The sequence below is a fragment of the Pseudorasbora parva genome, chromosome 9 (assembly GCF_024679245.1).
Source record: "Pseudorasbora parva isolate DD20220531a chromosome 9, ASM2467924v1, whole genome shotgun sequence".
Taxonomy (NCBI): domain Eukaryota; kingdom Metazoa; phylum Chordata; class Actinopteri; order Cypriniformes; family Gobionidae; genus Pseudorasbora; species Pseudorasbora parva.
In genome coordinates this window covers 23,779,476-23,796,286 of record NC_090180.1, presented here as the reverse complement: position 1 = coordinate 23,796,286, position 16,811 = coordinate 23,779,476, and the positions used below count along the sequence as shown (strand labels likewise).

At 37.1% G+C, this 16,811-nt stretch overlaps 1 protein-coding gene across 3 annotated transcripts in view; it reads right to left on the bottom strand.

Moving 5' to 3' along the window:
* Positions 1 to 16,811, bottom strand: part of pex5lb (peroxisomal biogenesis factor 5-like b) — a 103,084-nt gene that overhangs the window by 29,908 nt on the left and 56,365 nt on the right. For all 3 annotated transcript variants that reach the window (XM_067454367.1, XM_067454368.1, XM_067454369.1), the window contains 3 exons: positions 14,412 to 14,541; positions 11,057 to 11,147; positions 3,203 to 3,289 (listed from right to left, as the gene is read on the bottom strand). In XM_067454367.1, the coding sequence (XP_067310468.1) occupies positions 3,203 to 3,289; positions 11,057 to 11,147; positions 14,412 to 14,541 (308 nt within the window). The remainder of the gene's footprint in view (positions 1 to 3,202; positions 3,290 to 11,056; positions 11,148 to 14,411; positions 14,542 to 16,811) is intronic.

Sequence of the window (16,811 nt, the reverse complement as noted above, 5' to 3'; positions counted from 1 at the left end):
CACAACATACTATTTCTATTTAATTTAACTTTTTTGTTTTTGTTAAGCCAATAGGTTTACATGTTTTTTTTTAAAGTAAGTCTAGCTAATTAGATTGTGTTGGGGCAGCTAGTGAGGAAGTGTTGCTCTGTCTCTACTTCTCTATACGGTATGGGCAGAAGTGTCTCTCTCTGGGCAGCCAGTTCTTTCGATATCAGTATAGTCAGTGAGTGATTGCTCTGTTTACCTCATAATTTTTCTTCTTAGTGTTCCACTGCATCTAGATATTTTTCTGTTGTGTAATTAGGGCATTTTTCTGTTGTTTCAGTCCAATAATTAAATACATTTCTTTTTGTGCTTTCATAATTTGAATTGGGCCGAATTTTGTGGATGAGTGTTTTGGTGTCCTGATGCTGGCTGTTGTTATTCATGTTTGTTTTTGCAGCTTCAGGACCATCTAAATCAGAGGACTTTTTTCAGTGCTCATTTTGTGTTTTTTAAGGGCTTTAAAATGGTAAGAGCTGGGGTCACGCAATCTCTTCTTAGTGACCACATACTTTTACTAAAAATAGGGTTATATCCACAGCTTCTGCAATATTCCTGCATACATGTGATCAGCATATTCATATAGATATCTATAGAAACCTGAATATCAGTTTAACCGCTTTACGGATTGACATGTTATCACAACAAATAAATATTAAGATATGATCAAATTCTGAATAATATTCACTACTACTATTCACACCCATGACATTGATCTAAAATACTTTCATTCATCCGTCTGTGCATTTGTGCATGGTTTGTTAGTCCATCTAGCATTATTTGTTTGCTTGCTTTGGCTCCCTTAAGAGTACAGCTTGAATAACCCAGTTCTTAAAGCACCACTGACTGGAATATCTCAGTGTTTTTATTTTCATTGGCAGCTCAAATTAATCTTGCAACTCACAAACAATTGCTTAGGCTTCAACGGTCCTCCTAGAGTTGATTCACTGAGTGTTTGCATTAAGGGGGGATGAGGGGAGAGTGCTGCATCTGCGATGAAGGTACCCGCTGGATGGGACAATTAATCACAGGAAATCCTGCAAGCCGCACACTATCACGTACAACAAACAGTCACATACACATTCATCTTTTCTATTTGCATGATTGATACACTGGGATAAATCATATAAATAAATGGCCTAATAGAATATGCATGATCAATCTTTTCCCATATTGTGCATTTTCTTTCAAGCGGTTCTGTAGTCATGACGAAGAGGCCATGCAGATATAACGCCACAAGGGATCTCCAGAGTCATTCATCTGTACTCAAATAATAACCCACTGGCACAGACAACCTGCACACTAGCGGTACAAATAAAAGTGTTTCATCATTAAACAAGAACTATGAGCTCTCGATAAAGGATAAGGAAAATCTTTTTGACAATCTCATTTAAAAATGCCAAGTTCTTAGAAATGTTCTCTGTGTATTTGTGTTGGTTTCATGTCTGATTTCAATCCATTTTAAGAAAAGTTTAAATACAGTGACAGTGTAATGAAGGAAAAATAATATTTCCTTAATAAGTTTTCCATACAAAATCTGTGAAAGCATCTCAATTTTTTTTTAAAGTTATTTTTAAAGTTATTTTTTCCAAATATACATACATATATTTTTATAAATATAACTTCAGTAAGAGACTTACTGACCTTGACACACATTAATAAGGATCCTCTTTATGATATAATTTCCTGTTTTATGTTTTTTTTTTGTTGCATATTTCTACATGTTGGTTACTACACAACATGCCAAACATGACTTTGATTTTAAGGAAAAAAAATGTTTGCATAATGTTGGAGACCCTGTGGGCCTGTGGGAGCGCTCCGACATAAAAAATATATATAACTGAACATTTACATCTTTTTTTATGTTTATTTTTTTTATACATATTGTTTATTGTTTTAGTAAAGAACACGGAACAACATACACAAGAAACAAAACAAACAAAAAAAAAACTCAAAGTTGTTATACATTACATATATTTCTTCAGTCAGTTCAACAGTACAATATATTATTATACACTCATTGTCACATATATGTTTCTATATGTATCCCCCCAAAAAGCTATTGGGCTTGTTTTGGGCTAGTAGTTGGCGGGTTTTGCTGTAAAAACTTGGCACTCCTGTCTGCACACACACTGGAATTAGCAACGTTAGAAGAAAAAGAAGTGTAAACGACCATTGCCGGTGTTTAAAAAATAATAATTTAAGGATACACAGAGTATTTACAAATACGATTATCATTTCTGAGAGAAAAAGTGAAGGTGAATGCATATATGAACAAGTTCTCTATTTAGGATTAGGACAAATTCAACCCAAGCGCCTTTGATGACGTGCATGATTACGTTACTGTTGATCATCTGTCCATCATAGTCTAAAGCCCGCCCTGACAATTTAATTGGTCTGAACAGTTTCTGTTCAGGCATAATTACTCCTCTATGGATCAAGTCCAGACTAAACTGCCCGAGCTCAAATGTTGTGGGCCGGACTGAGGTCGGTTAAGGTTAAGGTTCATCCTAATAGGGAATTTAATTCTCATAATGAGTTTTTATTTTTATTTTCTTCAAAACATGATTATTGAACATTTAATATAGAAAAACGCATTTCAACTGTAATATGAACTGTTTGAAAAAAAAAATTGCTTCACAACAGAAATATGATACTAATATTTAACCTTGTTATTTTCTAGCTGATGCATTAGAGAACGCACTACAAAAGGTACAGAAGTTTCATGCGAAGGAAGTAGAGAACACTTCAGACAGTTTACATCAGGATATTGACTAGATCTTACTGTCACTGTTAAATATAGCCTTAACTGCACACATCACTTTAAAATGGATGTCTTATGAATATTACTGTCCAATAAGCATCTCTGAATGGGAGACCAGAGAGGTAAGAGCTTACATCATCACAAAGCAGAGATGCCATTTGTGTTGATGCTGCACTCTTTGGCTAAAAATACACCAATTATGCAGTCTTAACTTACAGGGTGAGACTGACCTTACAGAATACAAGAAACTGCAATTCCCAGGTGGCCAGATATGTTGTGAATAAGTCCTGAGGTATGAAGATGACCGTGGCAGCAGAGAAGAATTTTCCCAAACTTTTTTTAATTAATACATAGCTGTGTTTTTCTTGTTTGTATGTATATGTGTGTGCGAGTGTTGTAGGGACTTGGTCTCACCTCCACAGCAGCCTTGGCTCGAACAAACTCCTCCTCTAATGAGTGTTGTCTCCCCAGTAAAGTGCCGCCCAGCTGGGGCCTCTGCCGCTGTGCACACAGATGGTCATACACATATGCAGACAAGGTCAACCAGCAGTCACTCACACCACAGTCTTTGTCTTCAGATCATGCTGAATAAGCAAACTTAAAGTTATGGCTAATATATTTTTTAGTATGCAGTGGCCCCAAAGGTATTTGGACACTTAAGCCACACTAAAAAATAAATGGGATGATAAACTATCAAACCAAGAGGGATCCGCAAACTAATTACTTTTGACCTTTTCTCGCAACTAATATGTCTAGAACTTACAAAATCGGCATATTAGGAATTAAACGTAACCATCTGGATTCTATGTGATATTTAGTGGCTGTACAAGTTGAACACAGGTGTCCTAGCAAAGTAATCACAGGGCCCCAAAACAAAAAAAAGATTGCTCAGGGGTTTATGTTATTAATAAAATAGCAGATCCCAAATAGCAAATTCTAATATATATATATATTTTTAAAATACATTTTAGTAAAATAATAAAACAACACTATAATATTTACTAGTACTACTATGCAGTGCTGGGAAAATTTACGGACCCACTTTATATTAGGTGGCCTTAACTACTATGTACTAACATTGTAATAAGTCATCTGATACAATGCACTTATTGTGTACATGTTTTTACATTGTACTTACATTTAAAAAAAAATACCTGCATGTAATTACGTCTGTAATTAATTTCTGTAGTTACATTTGTAATTACACAGTTGGCACTTCCCTTAGACCTAACCCTACCCTTAAACTTACCAATATCACCCCATCTGTCCTCAATATCAGCAAAGGTGTTTTGCAATACAATTTGAACACAGAAAGTACATTGTACTTATTTTTGTTGTAAGTACATAGTACTTAAGGCCGCCTAATATAAAGTGGGGCCAAATATAGTAATGCAGTACAATATTTGGCCCTATTTTAACAATCTGAGCAAATGGTCTGAAGCGCATGGTGCACTTAGGGCATTTACGAATCCACTTTTGCTAGTTTAACGTCATAAAAAATGGTAGCATAGTCCAAAAGGTGTACCTAGTCTCTTAACGAGTCATGGCTGTGTTTTAGGCGTAAACCAATTAATCTCCCATTCCCTTTAAAAGCCAGTTGCACTCGCACCATGGTAGATTTGCTATTGACATGGTGGAATATAGACACCCTCAACCTGACGAGTTAGTTTAAATACATATGTGTATTGCCACGATTGGTTGAATAAGTAGCCAATTTAATTTGTCATTACTGCAAATAGGTCATTCTGATGCATGCAATGATTAACCATTATGACATGTAGCCATTTTATGTACACAATAATAATTTTTTAGATTGTAATCATTTTATTTTTAAATATTTAAAAATGTTTGTTTGCTGCTGCCCTTTATGTAATATCGTTGTGCACTGCCTGTATGTGCATATAACTAACATGTCCTTTAAATGACAAAAAATAAATACTGCGCCATTGACTTTAGAGCAGGTTGTTGCTGGTCAATGGCGCAGTCATTTTCAGTTGCCTCAAAATAGCAACACGCCAACAATGCACCTGAACACACCTCATTTTCAGACCAGCACGCCCATGGATGAACAGATGGGAGGAGACGTTCAATAATCTTACTTCAGCAAAAAATAAATTAAAATAAAGTCTTTTTAAAGTCTAAAATTTAAAGTCCTTTTGCTTATTAGTATGGTTGAATTGGATCACCGGAGGTCACCATTGGTTAATAAAGTGAGATTAAACACATAAAGCATTTTTGTTTACATTTAATTATTGCTGATTTGCGTAATAATCTAAAGTTGCACTTTACTGTTTTTATTCATTTTGAGGAATTTGGAATCAACAGCAAGTCAATTAAGTAAATGCATTTTGCACATTTAGGGCCCTATTTTAACGATCTGAAACGCAAGTGTCAAAGCACGAAGCGCAAGTAACTTTGTGGGCGGGTCTCGGCGCTGTTGCTATTTTCCCGGCGGGATAAATGGCTCTTGCGCCCGGCGCAAATCTAAAATGGGTTGGTCTGAAGTAGCTTCATTATTCATAGGTGTGGTTTGGGCGTAACCTGAATAAACCAATCAGAGCGTCATCCAACATTCCCTTTAAAAGCAGGTGCGCAAGTTCCATTATGGATTGCTATTATTATGGCGTATTTACCAGGCGCACGCCAGTAGCGGTTCACAGCCGAGGAGACTGATGTTCTTGTAAGAGCAGCCCATACGAAACAAAAATATATTGCAGTATATTGGAAAATTTCATGCAATACATTAGGCAATATATTCACATATATGGGAATTAATATTTATATTTTTCAATATATTGCAATATATTGAAAGCGGCAATCATTTGTATATTTTGCAATATATTACATGAATATATAATATATTTTATAATACCATTAATATATTATTCCATATATTTACAATATATTAAAATATATTTCAAGTAATATATTGGTAAATATATTTTCCTTTCGTAAGGGAGTGAAAGACAGAGAAGTTGTGTTGTACGGGGATGGGAGAAACCCACCCAAAATAGCGTCGGTTAAACTGTTTTTTCAGTCGATTTTTTTTTTCCTGGTTCTTGACGGACAAACCAATTTGTCAGATGTCCTTATATACATATATGTCTTGCCACTATTGGGCAAACAGGTCTGATCCTTAATTACTACAATAAGCCTGAATAATTTGTAAGCTAGATTTATGCCTATTTTTTCACATCTTCGTGGCACGCCACAATGTGTTAATATTTTTTTAGTGTAACAATTTATGATTTGCAAAAATAACTGTTGCATCTGTGTAGATTACATGAGCAAAGTGTATGCGCGTTGTGCACGCTATACATTATGGTCAGTGTTGTGCAAGTTACTTCCAAACTGTAATATATTATAGATTACTTATTACTGCTATTTAAAAGTAATTCATTACATTACAATATTACTGTCTCAGAATTGTAATGCGTTACATTACTCCTGTATTACTTTTGAGTTACTTTCACCAAAATAACTTCAGAAGTAGCTCTTAACATTCTCAAATGTAGGCAGAGAGCATTTTACATCCAGTAGAAGGCAATATGATGAAGAATAATGACATGGGCTATCCAGGCTAACAATAGAGAATTGGCAAAAAAGTGAATGCTCAAGACAATGCAAGAAAGACGATCCAACTCTGTTATAAGTATTATTTTAGAGGTAAAATGATTATCTGGCAATATCTGGGAATAGCTTCTGTTCATAGACACAACAGAACTGTGTAAACTAAGTTCTGACAATATGCGCATTTGTTCTTTTCTTATTGTTGCAACATAGTTGCGAGATAGTTATTTCGGTTTTAGAAAAAGGTTGTATTTGACTGCATTTGCATTTGACTAGCCTACGTTCTTGTCCTTATCTCTGATAAACTAAGCAATGCGCATTCATCTCGCGAGTGTACAGTAGGGATGAGACGGTGGGGACATTTTCCCACCGGTTAATCAAAGTGTGATGACATCACCGGTATCTGGGCTTTTAAATCACTAGTCTATTTAACCGAAAGGAACATGCGCACTGCTGCTTGGGCATTAATAACGGGAGCGGATGCAAAGCGAATGCTTTCAATTAATTCCTATAAAAGTTAAGCTTCCATATGAACTGAAAACGCTCCACCCTGAATGACAGCTCGTTAGTAAATGCGCGCTCACGTGCGGCCAAGCAGATTTTACTTTCGGTTTAAAATTAGCCTATTATTCTTAATGAAATACACAACACAATGACAAACCCCCTTTAATAGGTGCTTTTACATTTCACTTTGAAATCTTCCGCGATCATCTGTCAGCTCAAGATCACACGTTCACATCATGCAGCAGGCACCTTCCGTTTTTATTTGAACGGCCTGTTCTCTAACGGAACTAAATATTACTGCATTACTATAAAAAATCTAAACGACGGTGTCACGGTGTGTAGTAGTCTTATTCTGTCATCTTCACCCAAGTGTTATAGGCATTAGGCCTATAGTTTGGCTCTGCAGCGCGCGCCTCGTCTCTCGTCCGTCCTTCGATGCGCTTGTCGTTGTGCTATTCTTTGAAACGACAGAGCCTTTAAACCTTCTTTAGCCACTTTTCACTGGCCAGCGCGAGCACAGAGGCTGAAATCATGCCTGCGGCACTTCTGTAAAATCCGCAATAAACACGTACGCCTTCACTGGACTATGTCACACAATATCCAAATGTACACCAGCAAGAGGGAGATGAATTGAAGTACTGAATTGAAGGAAAATGAAGTAAATCGCTATACAAAAATATATCAGAAGCTGTCATTTAGTATTTAATTACTAACCTGGACACCACACGCGGCTATTGACTACGAACAGGTAATAACTTGCATTTTTCATGCGTTAATGTATCGCGCCTTTTTTTCCTTTTCCTTTTTCGTTTTATTGTATGGGGGGGGGGGGGGTAACGCAAGCGTTACTGGAAATGTACCGAGTAAAATATTACTGAAAATTGATTAGTAATGCCTTACACTACTGCGTTACAGCAAAAAGTAATAAGTTACTGTAATGTATTACTTTTGTAATGCGTTACTTCCAACACTGATTATGGTCAAGCATGCGCCCTTAAAATAGCATAATGAACAACGCGCAATGCGCCACTGACTTTAGACTAGGTTTTTTCTGGTCAGTGGCGCAATTGTTTAATGGAACAGCAAAATAGCACCAGGGATTGTTTGCGCCGGAACACGCCTCCTTTTTTGCGCTGAACCGCCCAGGGAGCGCAAGTTCATTCACTAGTTTAGCGAAGTGCTTCTGTCGAGGGAAAAGCGTGCTTTGCGCGGGTGCAAAATAGGAATGGCACATGCGTCGGTGTACAAAGTCAATTGCGCTGGGTGCAAGATAGGGCCCTTTGTCTTCAAATAATAACCATCATGTTCACACACAGCGCACACAACGCCTGTGCACTAATGCTGCCATCACATGCTATCGAAATTATCATTCAATGAGTTTCCTCTGTAAAAAATGCACATGATGTTGTGTTTACCACTGGGAAGTTCAGAAATAATTTTGATACCCAAATTCCAGAGATGAGCAGCGGAGAACTACTGCTGTAACAGATATGATTTATTTAATTGTTTTCCTCCAAATCAGCACAATCATCATGTCTTACATTAATGTAGTGTATATTTAAGTATATTGTTGTTGTATTCACAGTGAAAAAAGCCTGAATTTGACTGAAATTACAGAATCATTAGCAAGCGGACTGGATCTGGATGGCATTGCAAATGTTTGCTTGGCAGTGTATGGGACACTACATACAATTTTGGTTTTGAAGGGATTGTTCACTAGCCTGACAAGCCAGACACACATCAAGATGTTTGGTCTGGAAACTCACCATTGACAGGGCTCAATCCGAGGGGCGGGATAAACGGTTGTCTTTCAAACTCCCTCTGCACGGGGTGCAGGCAATTGGATAGCGCTACAACCAACCAGAGCAACGAAGGTGAAGCAGAGCTAGTTGAAAGATTAAACATTCGCCGTATCCGGTAGGCAAAGCTCAGAACACATCTTCCCTTCTTAAGAATGAGTGCCGTTCTTTGTTCTTTTCTCAGAGAAAAGCTTAACTCCAAGTCTTCCAAAGCCAATTCGAAAGACAGCTGTTCGCCAGTTTCTGTGTTTACTAGAAGCATGCAAGCGCAACTCGGCTGTTGTTACGTTAAGCCCCGCCCACCAACTTTATACACGATGTGATTGGCCCGACCAGAGTTTGGCGTTTACAGCTCAGAAGTGTATTGAGAGTTATTGAGATGTATTGAGATTTCTAGGCTAATAGTTCACCTAAGAATGAAAATTTATGTTTATCTGCTTAGCCCCTAGGCATCTAAGATATAGGTGACTGTTTTTTCAGTAGAACACAAATGAAAATTTTTAACCGTTGCAGTCTGTCAGTAATTTAATTCATGTGAATAGTAGCATAATGTATGAGAGTAAAAAAAACATACACAGATAAAACCATATTAAACCCTGTTACTTTTGACAACACACTGATGTCTTAGACACGAAACAATCAGTTTGTGCGAGAAACCAAACAGTATTTATATAATGTTTTATATTTATATAAACCACTATGTCCAACAGCCTTTACCGTGTGATCACTTCCGTTTAGTGAGGTCAATGTACAATGTACACGATCTGGTGTAGAGATACACACGAGAGATCCCTTCCGGCCCTTGCGTAAACTACGCCAGATCATGTACATTGTACATTCACCTCACTCACCAGAAGTGATCGTGCGGTTTCTTGCACAAACCGATCGTTTCATGTCTAAAGACATCAGTGTGTTGTCACAAGCTGCAGGGTTTAAAATGGATTTGTCTGTGCAGTTGTTGTTTTTTACTCTGATAGAATTAGCTACCATTCACATGCATTATAAAACTGACAGACTGCAACGGTTGACTTCATTTGTGTTCTACTAAAGAAACAAAATCACCTATATCTTGGCTGCCCTGGGGGTAGGCAGATAAACATCAAATACAATTTTTTGGGTGAACAATCCCTTTAATAAGATTTTCCCAATAAATAAGCAAAAATAAACCTGGTGTCCTCTATGATTCCTGTTCATTTTGACAAAAAGCACTTGAATGCAACAAACTCGTAATCATGAATTCTGAAGTGGGAATTCTGAAGTTTTCCGATAGCACGTGAAGGCAGCATTATTCCCAATTTCCCCCAACATGTGTACAGGAGAGCTGTCAGTCAATAAATGGGAAAACAAATAGCATGCATTACTTATTTAAAAAAGTAATTTATATATGTTGTTGTAAATGTAAGAGTAATGTGTTACACTGCTTCTCTTCTATCTACCAGTTTCCTGCAACACTGCAAAAAAATGTTTTTTTGTTTTTGTTTTTTTTTGACAAACTATTGGTCAGATGTTTTTGGCTATGGTCAGAGTTAAACTTAAAGCAGCAATACATTTACATACAAAGATAAAAACCTTTGTATGTGCTTGCATATCTGCTCTCCTGCATTTGCATGTATATGATATATATTGTTCGGTGTCAAGCTGCCAATGTGAACATACCACTAGCATTACCTGGGGGGCCTTTTTCGATGCCCATGTTAACAAATGACTCTCATTTGTTAACGTGCATCGAAAAAGTCCGCCCAGCTGATGCTAGTGGTTTGAAACTGGAGTTATTTTAGACAAGCAGATAGTGTCCAAATACTTTGTCTTATTTTTGAACAGTATATCTATTGATTAATCGTGTATAGAGTCTAACAAATGTTTTTGTTAAACGTTTCCTTGTGTGCTTATTCATTCATTAAGATTCTCACTCTTCATTTCATTAAGATTTCTTTTATGACATTTAGTGTTTTAGTTATTAAATACTTCTGGGGCAACTGTATATTATCCCTGTACTCAGTACAAAGCCTGTCTTACACAAAAAAGAAATCATTGCTGACAAATCTGACAAAAACATATTTCTGGCACACTCTACTTCAAACAACAAACAGGTCTCTTTCGATTAACAGCACCTTAGAAACAGAGTATCAGAGTATCATTCTGTACCTGTCATATAGAATGATGTACAAGACTTTCCTCAGATGCCTCTTGTCGCTATTTGGAGTTTAACACTTCCAGTTTTTTATTTTATTTTTATCTAATGGAACAAATCTGCCCCCAGAAGGCCTCGGTGAGAAGGGTTTGCATCATTTTAAGTGCACATAGAAACCATTTTCAGAGAGTGAGAGGAGATGATGATCAATACTGAATGCTGCTGAAGTCTTTTACATGAGATCAAAGTATCATTAGAGTGTACCTGAGGGGCCGGCCCGGGGTCTGACTCCGTACTAATGCTGAGCTCCAGGGTGCTATGCCTGTTAGAGAAATCTGTTTTAAAGTCTGCAGACCTGAAAAAGACCAAATGCAGTGAATAATAATATTATTGGTTGCAATAATAACAATAATGCACAGGGGCAATTGAATTAATCGAATGCAATCTGAATTGAATTATACATCCATAATAAATGAAAAAACTATTTATAAATGCATGGTATTTATTAATCTTTTATAATGAATGGATATAGTTACCCTGCTAAACTCAGAGTGTCGAAAACACAAAATGAGTCCATTTCATAGAAAATTAATACAATATATAAAATGTATATAAAATATTTGCATCCATTTATAATGTTTGTATGACGTATTCAAAAACAATTTTCTTATAATAATACTGCATTGCATTCACACAGTGGGTGTGTTAATCTTATGTTTAAAATGGCTAATTTAATGTAAGGTTTATGTTCCGTTTTGTTGTGTTTTATTTCGAGATTCTGTTTTGTTTCCTTTAGTTCCTGTTTCCCGGCTCTATTTAGTTTTGCATTTGAATTTGAACATACTTCATGACCATTAAAAATACGTAGTATGAATGAAATTCGGAAGTACTACATCCTTCCGTGTTGTTGTCACTGGCACGTGACCTACCAGCGTCAGTTGCGTCACTTCACTGCCATCATAGACTGTAAAAAAATATGGACGTAGTGTCTGTGACGTCATCCTGATGAGCAGTTTTGAGGCGTAAAGTAGAACGAGCTGGCCATTGCCAACTTGGCAGCGCATCATACCCGGACAGCAGAAAATGGGCAAAGAGGCGGGACGTGGGCAGGGCTTGGTTGACACATTGACTAACAGACAGTGGATAAATGGCTATCCACCTGTCAATCAAAGTGGCCTTCAAATTATTTATGCAAAACTTAAAAGCTTTATATAATGTAAACGAATTAGTAATAAATAAAAAAATTCACCCCCTCACAATTCTCATCAAGGGCAAATTTAGACCAAAACCAAAATTTGTACCAGGCTGTAAACATGTTTTTTTATGCTATAAAGTTGGGCATTTTAACATGGGGCTCAATCAAATCAAATCAAATCACCTTTATTTATATTGCGCTTTTTACAAGTCCAATTGTTTCAAGCAACATAATTTGATTATGCTGTACAGCCGCTCTGGTGAAAACAGTTATAGTTATAGTAGATGCAGGCCGATCGGTCATATAGTTGAAATCAAATTGTCCCCAACTAAGCAAGCCAAAGGCAAAGGTGGCAAGGAAACAAAAAAACCTTGGGAGAGAAAAAAGAAAAAAAATCCTTGGGAAAAAACCAGGCTCAGTCAGGGTGCCAGGTCTCCTATGGCCAACAAACAAACCGTGTATAATAATAATTCTGTCAGCATTGCAGGTCTTAAGTCATATTAGGTAAATATATATTCGTAAGATTGTTAGAAAGATTGGAGATGTCATGCCATAGACGGGTTTATTGAGAATGTCGTGTCAATGCGGCATTTACAGGGCGGACTTTAAATGACATGGTCTCTCCAGACACTTCAGTGATGATTCACTGAGATTCTGCTCCCTTCTGGAGCCTGTCCCTAGTGGTCAGTCGATGAATTGTAGTTTAAGTTACTTATTGGCTTATACACAAAACTGGGGGAGGTTGCCGTTTGATTGCCATTCATAAATCCTCTCCCATGTCCTAACAAGACAGTAAAGTGTCCATCGAATTCACACTTAAAGGTGGGGTAAGTGTTATTTCAAAACCGTTTTAGAAAAAGGACTCGGGCCGAGTGGAATAATAAACTTTTAGCCAATCAACAGTAAGGGGCGTGTCTATGGTGAAAAAAGAGGCTCAGTTCACAACATTATTCGAAACACACGAGTCACACAGGACGGACATTAGCCAAGAAAGAATTAATACATGCTGGCTTTTGCTTGGATATGCTTGTGTGTCACGTTCGCTTGTTTGTTCATTTGCAATTGTATTGTCACTCACTTAGACCCGTTCATTTCCACACTGTATAGAGCATCTAAATCCCCTCAGTGTTTCAAGGTTTCAAGCGTCAGCTCACAAAATGTGTCCGACAGGTAAGATACTATACTCCTAATATATGTTTGTTTCCTCTTTTCATCTATATAACTCATCCGGTCATAATTGTAATATGTTGTTAGCTGGACTATCGAGCTTGTATACTAACATTATCGAGTTGTTCATGAGAACAGTTTGTGTTTTGTGATCGCTATAACTCTAATCTGGTCATAATTGTAATATGTCGTTAGCTGGACTGTCGGCTCGTGTTCTATCGAGTTGTTCATGAGAACGGTTTGTGTTTTGTGATCGCTATAACTCTTGTCATAATTGTAATATGTCATTAGCTGGACTGTCGGCTCATGTTCTATCAAATTGTTCATGTGTGTTCAAATGTGTCCGACAAGTAAGATACTATACCCTTAATATATGTTTGTTTCCTCTTTTCATTATCTATATAACCCTCATCCGGTCATAATTGTAATATATCGTTAGCTGGACTGTCGTGCTTGTGTACTATTGAGTTGTTCATGAGAACGGTTTGTGTTTTTGTGATGGAAGTGGTTACTTTTTCATTGAATATTCGAGATGGATTAGTTACACACAGATTCTGCCATAGTCGTTGCCTGGGTTGCGTATGTGTGGGGCGGAGCTATCAAAATAGGTCCGAGACCCTTTTTGGGGGTAGGGGCGTGTTTGTTTTGGTGATTTGAAATATCAACAACGGTTACCAGATAGCACTTACCCCACCTTTAAGAATCTTGGCTGAAGTAGCAGGTAATTTGGGTAATTTTCACCTATTGTTTTTTAAATATTATATTTTCAGACATACTACTCTATTGCCTTACTGTTGCATACTATATAGAAGAAAAGTATTCAATTTCGACACAATGTTGGTTTCCTTGGTTACTAATTATGTCTTTGTTGGGTTCTAAAGTTTCATATTGCTGTCACCCGTGCCTAGTTTAGTTCTCTTGTTTGCCCTGTGTATCCTTGTCGGAACTGTTATTGTTAGTACTTTGTGTGGTTTATGACTCTTGGTTGGATTATTAATAAACACGTTTGATTTTGGATACTCCTGCGTCTAGTTTGTGCAAGATGACTACATGCTGACATTTAAAGGCTTTTGGACAATAAAATGTAAATAAATCCTATTTGTTTTATGCTATTAAAGCAACATAAAGTGGCTCCAGAAGAACATGTGTTATGTACCTTGTGGCTGTACATTAATCACTAAATATGGAAACATATTGACCCTCCTGGTTAGGAAACCATAATAATACATTAACGATGAGCTGGAAATATGACCGTACCACAAAAGCTCAGTGGATGAATGGTTGGATGTGCACCTCTTCCTCTCATTTCTCCACTTCCGCCCTCCGTTAAAGGCACTGTCTGGGTGAAGGCTCACCTCCTCCCATTTCTCCAGGGGTGAGCCGCTCACTGGAAACAGGATGGTTAGCATGCAGTAAGACGAGGGGGGGAAATGACAGGATGTCATAAACACTGTTTTTAATTAAACAATATATTGGTGCAAAAAGGTAGATCAAGGCTAACCAGCAGCAGATAAGGATACAGTTTATAGCACAAGGCTTGCTTATCTCAACCAGGCTACAATCTGCAGCTGGGAATTGATTAAAGCAGCTAGGCTGTAGAATGATAAATTTAGCACAACAGGGAAAACATGGCAATGGTTTAAGCTTACAGTAGCTTAAGGCGTAATCTACTGGAAATGAACTTTACAGTGCAAGTTGTTTAATGCTTTCCAGAGGATTATGATAAGCCTGTGTAGTGTTTCGTTTTAAACCATTTCTAGCATGAGTTTGAGAAAAACGTAAGGGATAAAATAAAAAATCTGTACATTTCTTCTTGGGGCAGCAATGTCATGAAAACCACAGTTTGGTGTGTTTAAAACATTTCCATAATTTCCCAACAATTTAGTTCCACTACATTAAATCTAATAATATGCTAATGTGGATGCTAAAGTGCAAAGTAACTGCTTCCTGATGAAGTGGCTGAGGGCATAAAAAATAGACAACAAAGGGCAAAAATCTAATTACACTGAGAGCCTGGATTAAATCAGCTGTAAATTTAATCATAAGCACCTCTTAAATTGATTGAAAGAACTGTACACTTAAATCAATTGAATATTAATCACAGATTATAATGGACAACTTTCCTAATGTGTTATAGAGTTTCAAGTAGGGAGATAAAGCTACCATATCAAGTACTACAGGGGTAGCCCAAGTAGATCATAATAATATCACACTGCTATCTTTCAGAAGTCTGTTTTGCACCTGATAGTACATTCATCACTAAGTCTCAGTACCCTCTAATGGCAGACTGAGAAACCAATAATCATTTTGCACTTAAAATGTTGATGCGTTGATAAAGACGTCATGCAATATTTGTTATATTTCAAACCATATTTGATGTTCTCTATGTATGTGCATTGACCAATATGTGAATAAAAGCCTAAACGATCTGTGCATTACATAAAACAATCGTGACTCTTCAGAAGACTTGGTGGAATGGACTTTCAGTGGAGGGACAAAAATCAACTGAGTTTCGTTAAAAATATCATCTTTTGTGTTTTGAATATGAATTAAAAATTGATAGTCCCGGTGATATGTGCAAAAGTTGAGGTAATTATGTTAACTTTTTCCAAAAAAAGCATGAAACTTGGTACACTTGTACAGTTTAGGGCCCTAAGCATTTTCAGAAAAGGAGCCATTTCAAAAACGCCTTGTGGCAACCATTTTACTTTTGGCCATAAATTATGTATTTTATATAATTTCTCCTGAATTAAACATAATAACAGAAAAAGTGACTGATACAATAATACCATATAAAACATCATAAACTGTTCAGGTGAATAGTTAATGATCAATCCAGTGACATGAGAAGGAAATCTAGACAGTACCTGACTAGACAGACTTTGTTGCATGCATGTTGTGTAACATGCAAAAGCTTAATCCTTTTGTCCATTAACCCTGATAATGCATTGACTGTAAATAGTAGAATATTCAATATGACCTTAGCAACATAGCTTAAAAAGAATGACAAACAAAGATTTACTTCAAAAAATCTATTTCAGAAACATGTTTGTTTGTTTTGTTGTTGTTCCTATTCTTTAGTCTCCTTCCCAGTCTCCTCCACATTGACACACAGTAGTGCACTTTAAGGAGGCTTTTTTTACATTTGCAGTGCCGACCAGCATCCTTTCTTAGAGCCACAGTTTAAGAGATCAAGGATGGTCTGGCTTGGCTATGGAAGAGTGTTGACCACGATGGTCTCCAAATGCTTAGGTCCAACCAATCCCAGTCTGTTGCCACCTCAAGTACTTGTCACTTACCAGTGTTCTCCTTGGTTCACTCTTCCTTTGAAGTGCTGCACCAATACATTCTTAATTGGGGAGATTTGGCCTCTGTTGCCATGTCATCTGCATTCCAGGTATCCCATGCTACCTTTCTTCCCCCTGGTTACAAATGCAGATACTGTGTCACAGCCAGTGAAGGCATAGAACACAGGAAAAGTCCTTGGATTTGTAATTGCCAGTAGTATCCATATCCTGATGACATGGGTCTACAACCAGTGCACTGAATCAAAACTATCTGCTAATTTGCCAACATTGACAACTGGTTTACCATCAGACAGCAAGAAAGTCCTCAGTTTCTGTTTTGACACATTGGCCTGCACAAGAATCAAATCAG